This window comes from Amia ocellicauda, chromosome 23 (genome assembly GCF_036373705.1).
Source record: "Amia ocellicauda isolate fAmiCal2 chromosome 23, fAmiCal2.hap1, whole genome shotgun sequence".
Taxonomy (NCBI): Eukaryota; Metazoa; Chordata; class Actinopteri; order Amiiformes; family Amiidae; genus Amia; species Amia ocellicauda.
The window spans coordinates 13,550,956-13,565,370 of NC_089872.1; the positions used below are offsets into that span (position 1 = coordinate 13,550,956).

Sequence of the window (14,415 nt, forward strand, 5' to 3'; positions counted from 1 at the left end):
TTAATCAAACCAAAATATGATGCATTTTGTACTTCCTCGTAATACATTTAGAATAGTTAGCCTAAAATGGTATATTGTAGTTTCTTGTAGTTACAGCATTGTATTTATTGAAAGGTGTAGTGAGACAACTGAAGGGCTAAAGGGCATTTGATAATACATTCATTAACTCTAACTATGGGATATAAATACAAAGGTTTAGTAGAAATCTCACATTAAGGAAGTTAAGTTAATGTAACTGACATGGGCAGTGAAATCAAGGGTTCAGTTTTTGAAAGACAGGAGAAAAAAATAAAAATCCTGGATATGTGGATTGATATGAAGGCGTTCCAATGCATGGAGTGAATTCAAAACACCAAAGGACTTGGAGCATAAAATATGCTCTACCCCCAATATAGTTTTCTAGTGGCATTACTTGTCCTCCATTTAAGTCAATAACAGGACAGTGTACACTTGAAATGACACTTTAAATGCAAGGTTAAATTCAGAAAAGACTGGCATTTGTGGGTTAAGTCATATGAACAGGAACAGACAGGGACACACGTTTGGGGTTTTATGCATTTTTGTTATTTTAAAGATGGCAATTTTCATACATGACATACAAAAATACCCTTTCAGATACAATTTGTGCTACAAAAACAATACCCAAATGGACTATGATGATTTTCATTCCTTTTGTGTGTTTTGCAATGAACGATTACAGCGGCAAGTACACTCTGCATAAGCGGGTTTACAATAAGCAAGTTGATGTGAAAGTAAACTAATGTCTGCATTATAAAAAAAAAAAAAGTACATGGTACAAATATGTAAATATAAATAAAATAAGAACCCCAAGAATGAGTAATAAATGAGTCTTCGATAAATTGTTGTTTCTGTACATCTAACCTCAGCAGAATGGGTGCAAGGTAAACCAAACTGATATGCAATAGATATGAACTGCTATGAAGCCTCCATGGGAGGCATGCAGTCTTTAATAGTTGTTAAAGAGGACAACTGTCCACAGACAGCAGAATAAATGTAACCATTTCAATAATGCTAGTTCAACCCAATACACCCCACCCATTAACTGAAGCTTTTTAGATCTGCTTTGATTAGAGGTACAGTAACAACTGGGAAGCAGTTTTCCACATCTTAAATTGCAAAGACTGATTCAGACAAAAACAGCGGAGAATGATACACAATTAACAAAACAGCTTTTTTTTTTTTTTTTTTTAAACATTTTTAGTTATTAAAAACTACATTTGTATGCATATCGAAAATGACTGAACAGTGATTTCAAAGAATTATTTACATTTCTATTGTACAAGTATATATTTAAACATTTAGCTCAAATGTATTCATTTTTTAAGGCAATTTAAAAGAGAAAATTTGAGAGCAGGTAGGGGGAAGGAGGGAAAAAAGAAGAATCCTCCAGTGGTCTTGATTCAGTGGATTTCAGATTACCAGGAGACATGACTAAGTGTCCGTAGGCAAAAACTACACCTTCAATAAAAAGATGCCTAGCAAGTTATAGGCAGTCATTCTTTCAAAACATTCAGGATAACTGCAGGCAGACAACAGCATTTTAGAAATGTTTCTCCTTAAAAAGATAGACTACACTATATACTAATATACAAAATTAATTACCTGGAGAGAGATACTGATGTTATCGGTTCAAGGTCAGTCTGATGGAGTTTTTAATTACACGGAGATTACTGGTGGGTAATGGGGACGATGCATCGGGTAACTCCTTGCTGGGAAGTCTCTGTAAAATATAGAGGAACAAAGACCATACACAGGGTGGCGTGTGTGAGAGAGATCAGGGGAAAGGTTGCCATTCATGCCTGCTTCTCATTTTCAAACAAATGGAAGACCAATTAGGTTTAAGGCAATATGATAAGGGAGTTTCAGCTATATCCTGGTAGAAAAAGAAAAAGGCCAATTAATGTCTCAGAAGTATGCACTGACCACATTGATGGATTGTAATAAGCCGTACCTGCGATCTTGAAGTGTCGATTGTTGGGATTGGCATAGGCTTGACTCCTCCAAGACTCTCCTGTTAAATCAAAATAAAAAGTCGATTGCATGAGCGGTGACCAGAGATTTGGAAAAAGTACACAATGACTTCAGTAGTTTCACAACACTGATTTGCATTGGGGTGGGCAATGCAATTTGATTTTGGCTTATCCTCTTGGCTACGGGAATGACGGTCTGGAGCCGGGTCAGGGACTGAGCCAAGGAACTGCTGCAGAGGTGGTCAGTGACAGGGGCGGTGGTGGGATGCAAAAGAATGAAGCGCTGGGGATTTGTTGACTCTTTGACCGGAAGAGTGTGTGATTGAGTTGTTTACTCCCGAAATGAATTTATAAATTCCACATCGTGGATGTGCTGGTTTTAATAAAACAGTTATGAGGAAAAGCAGCTTAATAAAAGGGGAACTGCACCACCATTAAGTCCATTAGCTGTATATCTTGTTTCAAATATGGCAATGTCACAGATGGTCTGAAGTGAAGATGTATTTTGGAAAAATCTATTTTATTTTTTTAAGAATAGGTGGACGCCATTTTCTCTCTAGCAGACCCTTCAGTAACAATCTCACTGCATGATCAGTGGGTGTCTGACACTTGAGAGCTGTACTAGTATGTATGAAGGCAATCAATATGCAGTGTCTGAAAATTAATAACCACATCTTGCACCTGTACCTGTGAAATGGCATTTACCAGAAGACCCATAGACCTGTATAAAGGAGCAGGAATTAATTTAAATTTCAATTAAGCTCCAACACTAACCTTTCCCTATATAAATCAATAATCAGTCCAATCAGACAGCTGGATTTATAGTGCTAGTGTCGTGGCATTGAAGGGCACGTGTATATGAAGGACTAGTTTGTTTCTGACTGTGTACACAGCTCTGAACATTATCTACATGTTATATAGTACATTTCAATATCTACAAAGCAGTGTTCACGTTTATACAAAACATGCATTTATTAATGCATCCATTTGTGCATTAGTACAAGCATTAATGTGGAAGACACATCCTTATACTGCTTTATACACAGCTATGGTGTGAGTTTATCTTTCACCAAGTAAAAACTCAAATCAGCACTGACTAACACACTGCTGTGTCAAAATCCAGCCACTCGCATCTAACTGCCAAATTAAGCGCTTTGTAAAGCATGGAGTGGCTACAAACGTGCTTTGTTCGAGGCTAGCCTGAAGGCAGAGCCTAGGGCTGCAACGACGTCACATTTTATTGCATAACCTTGTTTTGAAAGCCAGCAGCCCCAACTGGATAGTCAACATGGCTCAGCGCATATGGCGAAACGCGTACAAAGTTGTGAATTTCTTTAAAATGGAAGATATCCTGGGTCAGACACCTGTAAGTATGCAATTATAGTCCATCATAGAACAGGATAAAGCAACTCAAAGCATTGGCAGTAATACAGACAAATACATACATTTGGTTTTGAAGGGTGTATTGGTTTGGAGGGCACACCGTGTGCTTGGTGGGATCTGGCTAATCTATCACATACAATCCTTTAATATTGGTGTAAGGAGAGACCTTATCTTTATGCAAACCTGGTCCCCAACCCTTCTGCAATTGTTAATGCAGAGTCCAGTCTGTTTCTAGAAGAGTTCACGTTTCCCTCTTCAGTAGTGAGGCAATCGACACATTACTTACGCTTACCGATACCGGACTATCGCCCGATTCCTGTTCATTACCGGCAGGTGGGAAAGGTTCTTTAAATGCAGAATCCTCAGGGGACAAAAGCTGTGGAAAAAAGGTTATATTTGTTGTAAGATGCATTACTGTTTTAGACTTTACTTTTATGAAGACAGATTTCCTTCCCTTACAGACATGTGGCAGATTACAGTTTCTTTAACAATGATGGAAAATTAATAGTAAATCTGCATGTAATTAACCTGTTCTGCGTCTTTGAGGCGTTTTGGCGACTCCTCCAGCGAAGGAGAATGTGGTCTTTTAGGGGCAGTGCCATTGCTGGCGATGTTGGGGACTCCATTAGGTGGCTGAGGGGGGAGCTGGTTGGTGTTTGGCGAGATCAGCCGAGGAATAACGTTCCTGCCTACAACTGTAGGGATGGTGCTGCCAGCAGGGGTCTGCGCAGGTTTCACTACAGGGCCTGCAACTGGCTCTACAGAGAGGAACAGAAGTTCACATTGTTAACAAATTGAATGAACATGGCAAGAATCTGAATTAAAATAAAACAAAAAAAAAACCTACTGGATCCAATCACAGGAATGGACATTCCTTGTTCAGGCTCTGGAGAGTCATCAATGGCTGGCAAACCATCCGTGAACAAAGGAGCAGGTGTTTTGGTTGGTGTAATTCTGTTTTGAACAGAAGGAAGAGGAGAGAGAAAGAACTTAGGTTTACTTCAAACTTTCCCTGTTCCTCTATGTTGGTGAACACTTCCTAAGCAGTCTATTAAATGGTTAATATACAGTTAAAGCAATTTTTCAGTTCCACTTACTTGCCGTCCATTTCAGTGACTGGTTTGGTAGGTTTGCTCACTGGAGTGGGCGAACTAAAGGGTGTCCCAGAATCGGTGTCTCTGGAGCTGTCCAGTGGGTTTCCATCCAGAGAAACACGCTTAGACCCTCCTCCATTCGAGGTGCGACTAATTTCTGCTATGCTCTGTTAACGGAAAGGGGAGAGAACATAAGAGGTATCCTCCTTTTTATAGGAAGTAAATGCAAGAACTTGGAGTTGCACACTACCTTTTTCTTTTTCTGTAGAACCTCTGGTGGCAGGTACTGATGGAGCTGCTTTTTCTTCACATGGGTGGCTTCAATCTTCATACCATCTTTCAACATGCTGATGTTATTTGCTTGCCTGTATACTTTAGATTAAAAAAAAACAATTATCCTTTGCTTTTACCAAATGCTTCCTAGCTCACTGAAGCTTGTAGGTTTTCCAAATGCAGTGATTTAGTTGCCTCCACAGATGTACACAACCTATGCCTATAGAAAGAGAGAACTGATTGAGTGAAACCAGATGTCAAAATGCTAAGGTGAATGTCCCGAGATGGACCATTGTCTTTCACAAACTCGTCACACATTTACCAATTGATGCGTCCGACTAGGACTATGGTGAGGGTGAGGGGCTAATTAAAATTAGATTACACTAGGATTGTGAATTTTACCAAAATGTTTTAAAAAGAATTCCTATCCTAACCAGGGAAACTTACCGGTGTCTGTGAATGCTTGGATATCGTACGTCAAGTCAATGTTTACACTCTCTGCATTTTCAACTTTTTTGAAGTTGATGCCAATAAACCACATGGACACAAAGTCATTCCTGGAAAATAAAGATTTATGTATTTGTATAGGATTTGTGCACTATGAAGTGCAAATTAAAACTAAAAATCATGGCTACCTAAATAATTCAACACCAGATTAGGCAAATAAAAGCAAAACAATGCCCCCAGGTGGACAATCTTAAATTTGCAAGCACTTGATTTAAAATAAACCAAGGCTGCATAGGCTAACATTTAAGAGAAAAGGTCACTTGAAGGGGATAACATTCATTCAAATTGCTGGTTATTCTGGGTACAATGCTTCTTAATACATTATCTGAAGTCAAACTACAGTTGGAGAGGGTTTTTGCTATTCAAGAGTAAATACATTTAATAGGAGAGAATTGGGTGTAAAGCAAAGTGACTCACTCATTGGGATTCTCCTTGGACCCAGGAAAAGACTGTGGGTTTACATGTGCAAGTGTGATGTACTCATTGCGCTCCAAATTCCCAACAAGAACCCTGATTTTGGATTCAACAAGGCCAATCCTGAAAATGAAAGGTTAACATTCATGGTCAGACAACTCAACTCATAAATTGGCATTAGTCATTACGTCATTACATGCGTCTTACCAATTGTGATGTTAATGATATGGATAACCATAAGAGGAAAATGCATTTTACAAATTTCATCATAGTTATTAAGCAAGACCCTCACCAGAACAATCCTGAAAACAAACACTGGAAAGGGTAAATACGTTTCCTTACACTTATACAGTCAACTTAGTTGACAGTACTTAATATACATTCCTCGTGATTGTATATAAAATACATGCTTGTATTAAGACTAGATGACCCCCAAACCCCCCACCAAAAAAAAAAATTCCAGTTTAGTGATCAAGTTAAAAAGCTTAATTTGTATCTGATGAAAGTACATCCAATACAATATCCAATACAAAAAGGAAATAAGTCCCTGGAAAGTGGATTGAAAATAAACCACAAAAGGCTTATATAAAAGTATCTGAAATGTTCTTATTTTCATTAAATCTCAAACAGTTCGGAGAACATTAAATTACATCAAATCCAACTGCATCATGTTATCAATCAAGATTCAATTGATTTAAGTAGCCATCAACCCAAGTGATTAAGTACAGGACAAGACACTCTTACCAGCCATTGTGTAACTGGATTAGCAGATGCATCTGGGCATCTTGAACAGCACATGGCTGAATGAAAACTTACAAACTTACCATTCCAAATGGTTCTCTTCTGTAGATGCACTGGCTGTCAACACGATATAATGCCTGCAAAGGGTACAATTAGTTTATATGGGTGTACACGTCTCCAAGGAGTATGGTTTTATTTTAAATTGTTATTAAAAAGTAGTCCAGTAGTACAAATTAAAATGTTTTGGGTTGTGAGGGAAAATGCAAACAAAAGACATACTTGTATTTTTGGAAGAAGCTGGGAGGCTCAAAAAGCTTTGACCAATCAGCTTTGCCTTGAAGAATTTCATCCGTTACATTGAGACCTTTCAAGAACAAAAGAGTTTAACTTACATTTTCAGCTAAGTAAAAACATTACTTCAGAAGCTTTACTAATGCTTTAATTAAAAAAATGCAACCTGAGGTTATGAATTAGGTTCATCCTCTAGTAAGTATAAAAAAAAAAAAAAAAATACTAGAAAACTAAAACAAGCCTATGTCCTCAAATGTTACAGGACTACCAAAATCAACTATTACCGTTTTTAAACTCTTCACTCATTATTGTGCGAGTGGATGTGGACACGTTGTATGTGGAGTTTTGCTGTGGGTAGGCTGGCGTTATAATCGGCATCAGGTGATATCGGTCTGAGGGATTAACCTAGCGGGGAAACAAAAAGTCCATTGTAAACCATCCTTAACATTCTGGAGGGAGGGATTATATATACACATTTTGCCAACTTAAAACTACACCTACCCGAGGATCCCAGACTGGCAAGTTTAAATTGCTTTCTTCAGGCTGTTTCAAAAGGACAGGATTGGGCCATTCCCTGAAAGAAAAGTTTATTAGCACAAGGATCCCTTAATGCATCTCTCCATTGTGAGCTGTAAACAAAGTGCTCTTTGTACACACACACACACACACACACACACACACACACACACACACACACACACACACACACACACACACACACACACACACACACACACACACACACACACACACACACACACACACACACAGTGACTACGCACCATTTTGAAAAGACCAAGAAGAACTTGTGGACTAGAGTTGCAGCCACTGCATTTGGGTACAGTTGGCATGTTCTTGCCACCAACATTGCCCAGGAGACACCCCCAAGAAAGCCAAGCATGTTCGAGTAAATTCCACGACCTACAAAATATTTTGAAGTTAACATATCGCATGAAGTTCAGTTGGGTTTTCAACACTACCCATTACCGACTGGTTTACTTACGCTTTGCCCATAGCTTGACAGCTCGAAGAGTCAATCTGAAATTCTCCTTGTTTGGCACCAAATATAGAATTTCATCAGTAACTCTGCAACCTATAGAAGCAGGATATGAAAGTCAATACAAAACATTTATTCTCAGATGCTACTATTGCCAAAAACACTACGAAACATCCTTTCATAAGCAAATCTTTAAGATTATAAATCCTTTGTTTATCAGTTCCTCGGATCTTAAATACATGTTTGTGAACTTTAACAGTTTGAAGTCATATACTGTAAAAGAGGAGTGTTATACGAATTAGAAATCAACTTTTGGAAAACAAAAAGGCAAAACTGGGTTAGACGTGGCCCCAATTTACAGTCAGACTCTGCAGTAGACTTCCTAAGAAACCTAAAGCATTGTGAACCTTAATGTCAGAGCCTCCACACTTATAAATTAACTGCAAGTACCTTTTGTGCTTTCTATCTTTCATGCATATGATTGGCTAAACAGCAGATTTATATAAACTTACCGTTTAGGCTACGAATGCATCTTATATCCAGATTCCTCAAATGAGAGTCTCCTCTAAGATCCAAATTGTCTGGAATGGATTGTAATGCCAGCCTTGCAAACAAAAGATCAATCTGACAAAGGGGAAGGGGAAAAGGGGAAGTTAGCTTTTAATGCCTCGGTTCCACTGGCTTAAGCGTTCGTGCCGTTCCATGCCATGCCGGATGCGTCCCAGAGCTTTTTTTTGTAAAAGCAGGCCATTGTGAAGTCCGTCCCTCTTATTAGAAGAACATAGCGATTGTGGGTTTGGTTTGAGTTTAGTTTTAAAAACAAAGACAGAGATCAACACTACGAGCGATGCAGCCTGACGTGGAAAGGACTTGTGTCTATTTTATTCTTTCTGCTTTACATGATTGTAAACAGCGTAATAAATACACGTTTCTGTTAAGAGATATTAGGAAGAGCTAAACGTGTATAGACAACATTATATTCAGACAAGCACGTCCCCATAAGAATACGTTTCCATGTCCAACAATAATACTAAATAGCAAATATGTATGATCATCATTTGTGCTAGTATATATGGATTTTAAACGGCACTGTGACTCCCTTAACTTATTAGTCTTTCTGCAGATTTGTAACTGCAAACAATATTTTGCCATATTATTTATAAATTTACTTAGCAGACGTCCTTAACCAGGGTACGTTACAGTTACAAAATACACACGTTTCACGATTATTCATCCAGCTACAATATAGCAGGTTATAACTAAAGTGTGCATGTTTCAGGTATGGTGTTTATGGACGCATTTATTAAACCAGTCCTTAATGTTTTAGACGGAAACCCAGATCTACTGTATTTATTTATTAATTAATTTAACTTTTAAATGGGAATACGTTAAATGAATCGTGTTCGTCTTCCTACCGATTGTCTCTGCAGATTGTCCTGCACACCATTTCCAAAACGGCGTGAAACACCGTCCAGCTGTTCATAAAATGTACTGGGTCCTGTGAAATCCAAGTTTTTAATATACTCTGATATTAACTGTAAGCAGTCATTGTTTCTGTATGTGGATTTCACTCCATGCTGCTAATAAAATTAATTTCTTCGTGATCGCACACAGCACTTGAGGTTATATCTTCCCACATAATGTAGACAGACAGGGAAGAGATCAGCTACAAGTCCAGCACACATCTTCACTTTCAGAAGTGGAGAGATTTCCTTAGGGGGCGTGACTGGCACTTACAGCCACGTCTGGCACCAGATAGTTAACCGGCCACAAAACACGGACGTGTCCAGACGCTTAACCAGTGGAAACACCCATTTAAGCGTCCGGGGTCGGACGTGTCCACCAGTGGAAACGGAGCATAAGTGTACCTCAAAGACAATTATGAAAAAGTCAGAATCAGTCTAATGCAATAATTGCAATCTATTTTGCACTTCTTTAAAAATACATAAGTTGCATTTACCTCAATCCTGTCAAACTTAAACTTGATAACTGGAACAAATGCATCTTCCACAGCCTGTAATGAAACATAAAAAGTGAATACTTCAAGAATATTACAATATATCAATGTAGACAGGTACTGCTAAAGCGGTTTGGTCTTCAACACACAACCAAGGGAAAAGAGGACATTTCAGTCAACATATTAAATAAACCGCACAACTTTAACAGTATTAAAATCAATACGTTTTAAGATGTCGCCGGCAATAAAGCAACATTTTCTAGCAATAAAACTTCACACTAATATTGCTTAAATTAATAGACTAGCACTTACAGCAGAAGCTTCTTCACGTTAATATTTATGGTCTACTTACACGCAAGTCTTTAATTTCCTCATGTTGTTTTAGTTTCTCAAAGAATGACAGAAAGAAGTCTGTTCTCTCCACATGGCGGGGAGCAACACAAAGTGCATCAATATCCGCTCCTGGGAAATGAAAGAGTGTGAGCCTTCACATTGCACGAGTACTTATAACCGATATACAAAACAGTTTCATCCATTTACACATTCTTAAAGAAGATATTGTTCTGTTAAATTACAGGCTTGAAATCCTACAATCACAAAGCAGGCAGATGAATATAGTTAGCTTGGCCTCATAAGTTAAAAGCAATGCTAAAATGTTAACATTTTGAAATGCATCAATAAAATGAAAAATTGATTAGGGTACAAGAAAGTGAAAATTGCAACAAGTTTTAAAAAATACTATCTTTAGAAATCACACAAAATATACCTTTAGTATGTACTCCTAGTCTATAGGACCCAAAAGTGAAAATTTTCCCTCCAACATTGGCAACCACTGAGGGTGGTAGGTTCTGTAAGAACAAAAACATAAGATAGCTGGTGACTAACATATTCACATTAATCTTCAGACATACACTTTTATAATTGACATAGAATAGGCCTATGAGAAGTTGTCCACAATGGCTCATAAGCACAGCTAGAAGGGTTTCACAGATTCAAATCAATTGTAACATGCACACTACTCATTCAATGCTCATCATTCCCTTCTACAGAGTAAATACACATACAATATGTACTATGCAGGCATGAACAGCATCATGCCAACAGATTTAAAAAAAAAAAAAAAAAGGTGAATGTAATGGAAATTAAAAGATTTAAAACAAAGGTTTCATGAAATGTCATATTGACAGTTGCAAAATAATCTAAAACACACCTACCTTAGTTTCACTTATTTCTGCAATCCACTCCTTAATAAAAGAATTAAGTTTTCCCAGAACAACCAACCTGCAATTGAATGGTTATAAACAAAAACTATTAATGCAAATCTGAATTAAATTTAGGGGAACATTGTTTAAAGTAGTCCAACACGGTTTTCTAAAACTCAATTTCAGACTTATTTCTCAAAATGTAATTTCTGTTACTATACAACTTTACCAAAACTAAGACACTAATGTCATGGACTCATACATGGATGGCAACAATTGTGCCCATAATTAAACACTGTCACTGCTGAGTGCCATGGGCAAGACCTACACAACTACACAATCTCACAGTTGCATCCAAATTTGTACTTTTACCCAAACCAGCAGCAAAACAAAGCAGTCCTAAATAGAAAATGAAAGACCTCTTATATTGCTATGCCTTAATTATGCCGACTATGGACTGCATATAAAGGGTGCACAGGCAAACACACGCATCATCCCAAGCAAAGCCTGTGAAGATGGAAATCTACACTACCATGCTGTGATATAATTATGAAAGCCATGAGGCCATATAAAAAGCAAAAATCAGAGTCTTTAAACAAGTGAAACAGTCACCTGTGATTGAGTTCTTCTTCGTCCTCAAATACCCCAAAAGGTTTCATTGCTTCAATGAGCTTCTGTGTGTACATGTGATCAATCTCTCTAGGAAAAGCCAGGCTGATCGAAGAAGTGATGCCATAATGTTTTTGAGGCTGCTGCTGCTGTCCCCCTAGCGTAATGTTACCGCTCCTGGAAGAACAAAAACAAAATGATTATAACTTTGGGGAAACTTTATATCAGTATTTTCACCCTATAAAAGATTATTTTCCAATAGAATTCTTATTTTGAATTAAACTGGTATGCAATTTATAAGTGTACTGATACTTTTAAATGACCAATCACAATAGTTGGTTCCACATTTATACATTGGATGGTAGGTATTGACCATGAATAGACAAAACTGAAGTGTCTTCATCCCCAAACCCTTCCTTTTCATTTGCTAGCCAAAACAAGATTGCTCCTCTTCAAACCTGATGTCAACCAGACTACAACCGTCTCACTGCAAATGGGTTTAACTGTCAGGAGTGAAAATGTAGGTCACTTAAGGATGATCACAAGTTAGGAAGTCCAAAACATAAACCAGCACACCACGTCCCACTCGTTGCTTTGAAATACAAGACTACAGTTCAGCATATTTACATGGTGGAGAAAAGCTTCTAAACTGCCTTGCAAAACCGAAAGATCAACCAATACAGCTCATCCATGTGCAAAATGTAACACCCAGAAGGGAGCTCCACGGCACAGTGAAGCAGCGACACAAAATACGGCAGCTAACGTAAATACAAGCATAAGTAAGCGTTACCCCCAACACGGATTGTAAACAAGCGGATCGCAATGCAGACGGTCCTTGAGACGAAGAACAGTGAATTGCACTTCAATAGTTTGGAGATATGGTCTCAAACTAACGGTTATTAACGGTGTTCAAGACCGAGATGGCAGTGTGCTTGCTGTGCATCTTGTGGGTCATGTTTACAATGGCAACTTTACCGGAACTCGTCAATCCGGGAAAATGGACACGAACAAAACCTCCAGTGTCCCGCCCGTCCAACTTACATAACGTCTTCGGATCATGCTCTTCACATTGGACAAGAAAATAAGCAGTGCCTCGTAAACCCGGGAGACGTTTTCTTCCGCTCAAACCTCGCAGGCCCTTTGTTAATCCACGATCAAGACCAGACCAAATGCACACTGCCTTCCTTCAGCAACTCACCACAGATACATCATCGTCGAGGTTTACATACGATGTAGGCGGCAGAACCACTTACGCTGACATTTCTCTCATGACCTCCTGTGGAGCTTTCCTCGTCTAGATTGAAAATTAATTTCTTGAAAACATATAAACTCAGCCAGCAGCAGCCCCCCTGTCCCTATTTATAACAATAGTTGTACTCCAATATGGCGCCCACCGGCACGGTCTATCCCGTGAGCCACCGCGCCAGTTTAACTCTAAAGTACCTAAAGATGGACAGGGGAAGATATTGTATTATTTTTTTCTTTTGAGGGGTTGCAGATTTAAGTACTTAACTTTAACACTGCATATATACAATATGCATGTAAGAATTTAAAAGAAATATATTATTAGGCTACTTAACTGAGTGTTTTAATATATGAGCTACTTTGCATGTGATTGTACTTTTTTACATTACATATTATTGGATGTGTATTATTTGATATGGTGGTATTTAATTTAGGTTAGGGGTAGTAAGCATCAGAAATATGTAGCCTATAACTAAGCAGGTTAGTATTAAAATATAGCAGGTATGTTCATGAAGTACATGTTGGTAGTATTATGATTACTGGTATAATATAAATTATGGAAGTAAGACGTGTGTGTTGTAAGCAGTGGTTACAATGTGTTAGTGTAGTGTGACTTAATCATGAATTCAGCCAGTGTTGCAGTGTCGTCTCTGTACGTGTCTGTCAGTCAGCAGGCGCTTCCACCCGCCACAGGGGTCTCCGCATGCGCACTAGCACGTAAGCCCAAACTTAATGATATTAATATATTAATCCTTTAGGACACAGAGCTATATCACAAACTGTCATTTTATCCCATCACGAATTTTTCAAACATGTTAAACTAATGCACTTGCATATTTTTTCGCAACTGAATCGTTTAAAATAAAAATACAGTTATTTATATATTTTGGTAGCATACAATAACAAGCCATTTAGTGGTACTTTTAACTGTTTTATTTATAATACGGCAAGTGGTCTCTTATCTGCTGCACTGATGCGAAGGCTGTTTGTCTGCCGCCTGCCTTTAATCAAAAGCCGCCGCTCTGCGTGAACTTGAGCCGGTCGAGCGTCCACACCGCCGGCATGAAACGCTGCCGACGCATTTGATCCGGATCAGAAACGGCGGTGTAGACGCGCTCAGGGCCAGAAGCAGTGATTGCAGGCTGGGGGGCGAACAAGAACATACCGTAATTACTTGTGTTAAAGGAGTATTACAAATACTGAACATAAAAACACCAACCGCAGAATGAAGCTCTGGGGCTGATTTTTGATTAGGTTCACTGCTATTTTATATCATTCTAGTGCCAGATACACTCATGAAATAGCCAGAAATCCCTGGCAAAACCCCCTTGCAACCAATACAAGGGCTTCCCCCGTGGACCCCAAAGGGGGCCTTGGCAGCCCCCATACCCCATTGGTGAGGTTGTAGCACCTTTGGCTCTTCCCTTCGGGCCTTCTGACTCTACAATCTCATGTCTGAGTGTTGGAAACAAAACTAACATGTGTGATGCCTTCTTGCAGCCATGTACAGCATAGCAAGGTTTGCTAGAACAAAAAGTGCTCCATTATTTTGGGTATTATTGATTGATTGTGCTGCTCTTCACTTTATTTATTCATTAAATGTTGTCTTTGTATTGAGAGCTAAAGTAAACAGCAATGAGCTACATATACTTGTTTTCAGGTAGCTACAGAAGCTCTGTTTTTATTTATTAATAATTTACTTAAAGGAGTT

At 38.5% G+C, this 14,415-nt stretch overlaps 1 protein-coding gene across 4 annotated transcripts; it reads right to left on the minus strand.

Annotated features, from left to right (window-relative positions):
• Positions 1-541: 541 nt before the first annotated feature.
• On the minus strand, positions 542-12,865 carry papolg (poly(A) polymerase gamma). 4 transcript variants are annotated; one of them, XM_066697221.1, is made up of 23 exons: positions 12,713-12,865; positions 11,463-11,636; positions 10,863-10,929; positions 10,415-10,496; positions 10,001-10,110; positions 9,652-9,705; positions 8,204-8,315; positions 7,698-7,787; positions 7,477-7,615; positions 7,196-7,268; positions 6,979-7,099; positions 6,683-6,767; positions 6,487-6,540; positions 5,666-5,785; positions 5,189-5,298; positions 4,719-4,840; positions 4,472-4,635; positions 4,222-4,328; positions 3,903-4,132; positions 3,661-3,750; positions 1,973-2,032; positions 1,624-1,741; positions 542-1,479 (listed from the first exon to the last, which is right to left on the minus strand). In XM_066697221.1, exons 1-22 carry the CDS (start codon positions 12,727-12,729, stop codon positions 1,643-1,645), a joined length of 2,280 nt encoding a protein of 759 aa, XP_066553318.1. In that variant the 5' UTR covers positions 12,730-12,865; the 3' UTR covers positions 542-1,479; positions 1,624-1,642. The 4 variants fall into 4 exon arrangements, with proteins under 4 accessions (XP_066553318.1, XP_066553320.1, XP_066553317.1 ...); XM_066697223.1 differs by having other exon boundaries at positions 542-1,741; positions 3,667-3,750; XM_066697220.1 differs by having other exon boundaries at positions 542-1,741.
• Positions 12,866-14,415: the final 1,550 nt, after the last annotated feature.

Excerpts from the sequence above, each read along its gene's own strand:
- papolg (XM_066697221.1), bottom strand. Across the intron at positions 5,786-6,486 it reads GAAGAGAACCATTTGGAATG|GATTGGCCTTGTTGAATCCA; the intron begins GTAAGTTTGTAA and ends TTTCATTTTCAG. Across the intron at positions 4,329-4,471 it reads GTCACTGAAATGGACGGCAA|AATTACACCAACCAAAACAC; the intron begins GTAAGTGGAACT and ends TGTTCAAAACAG.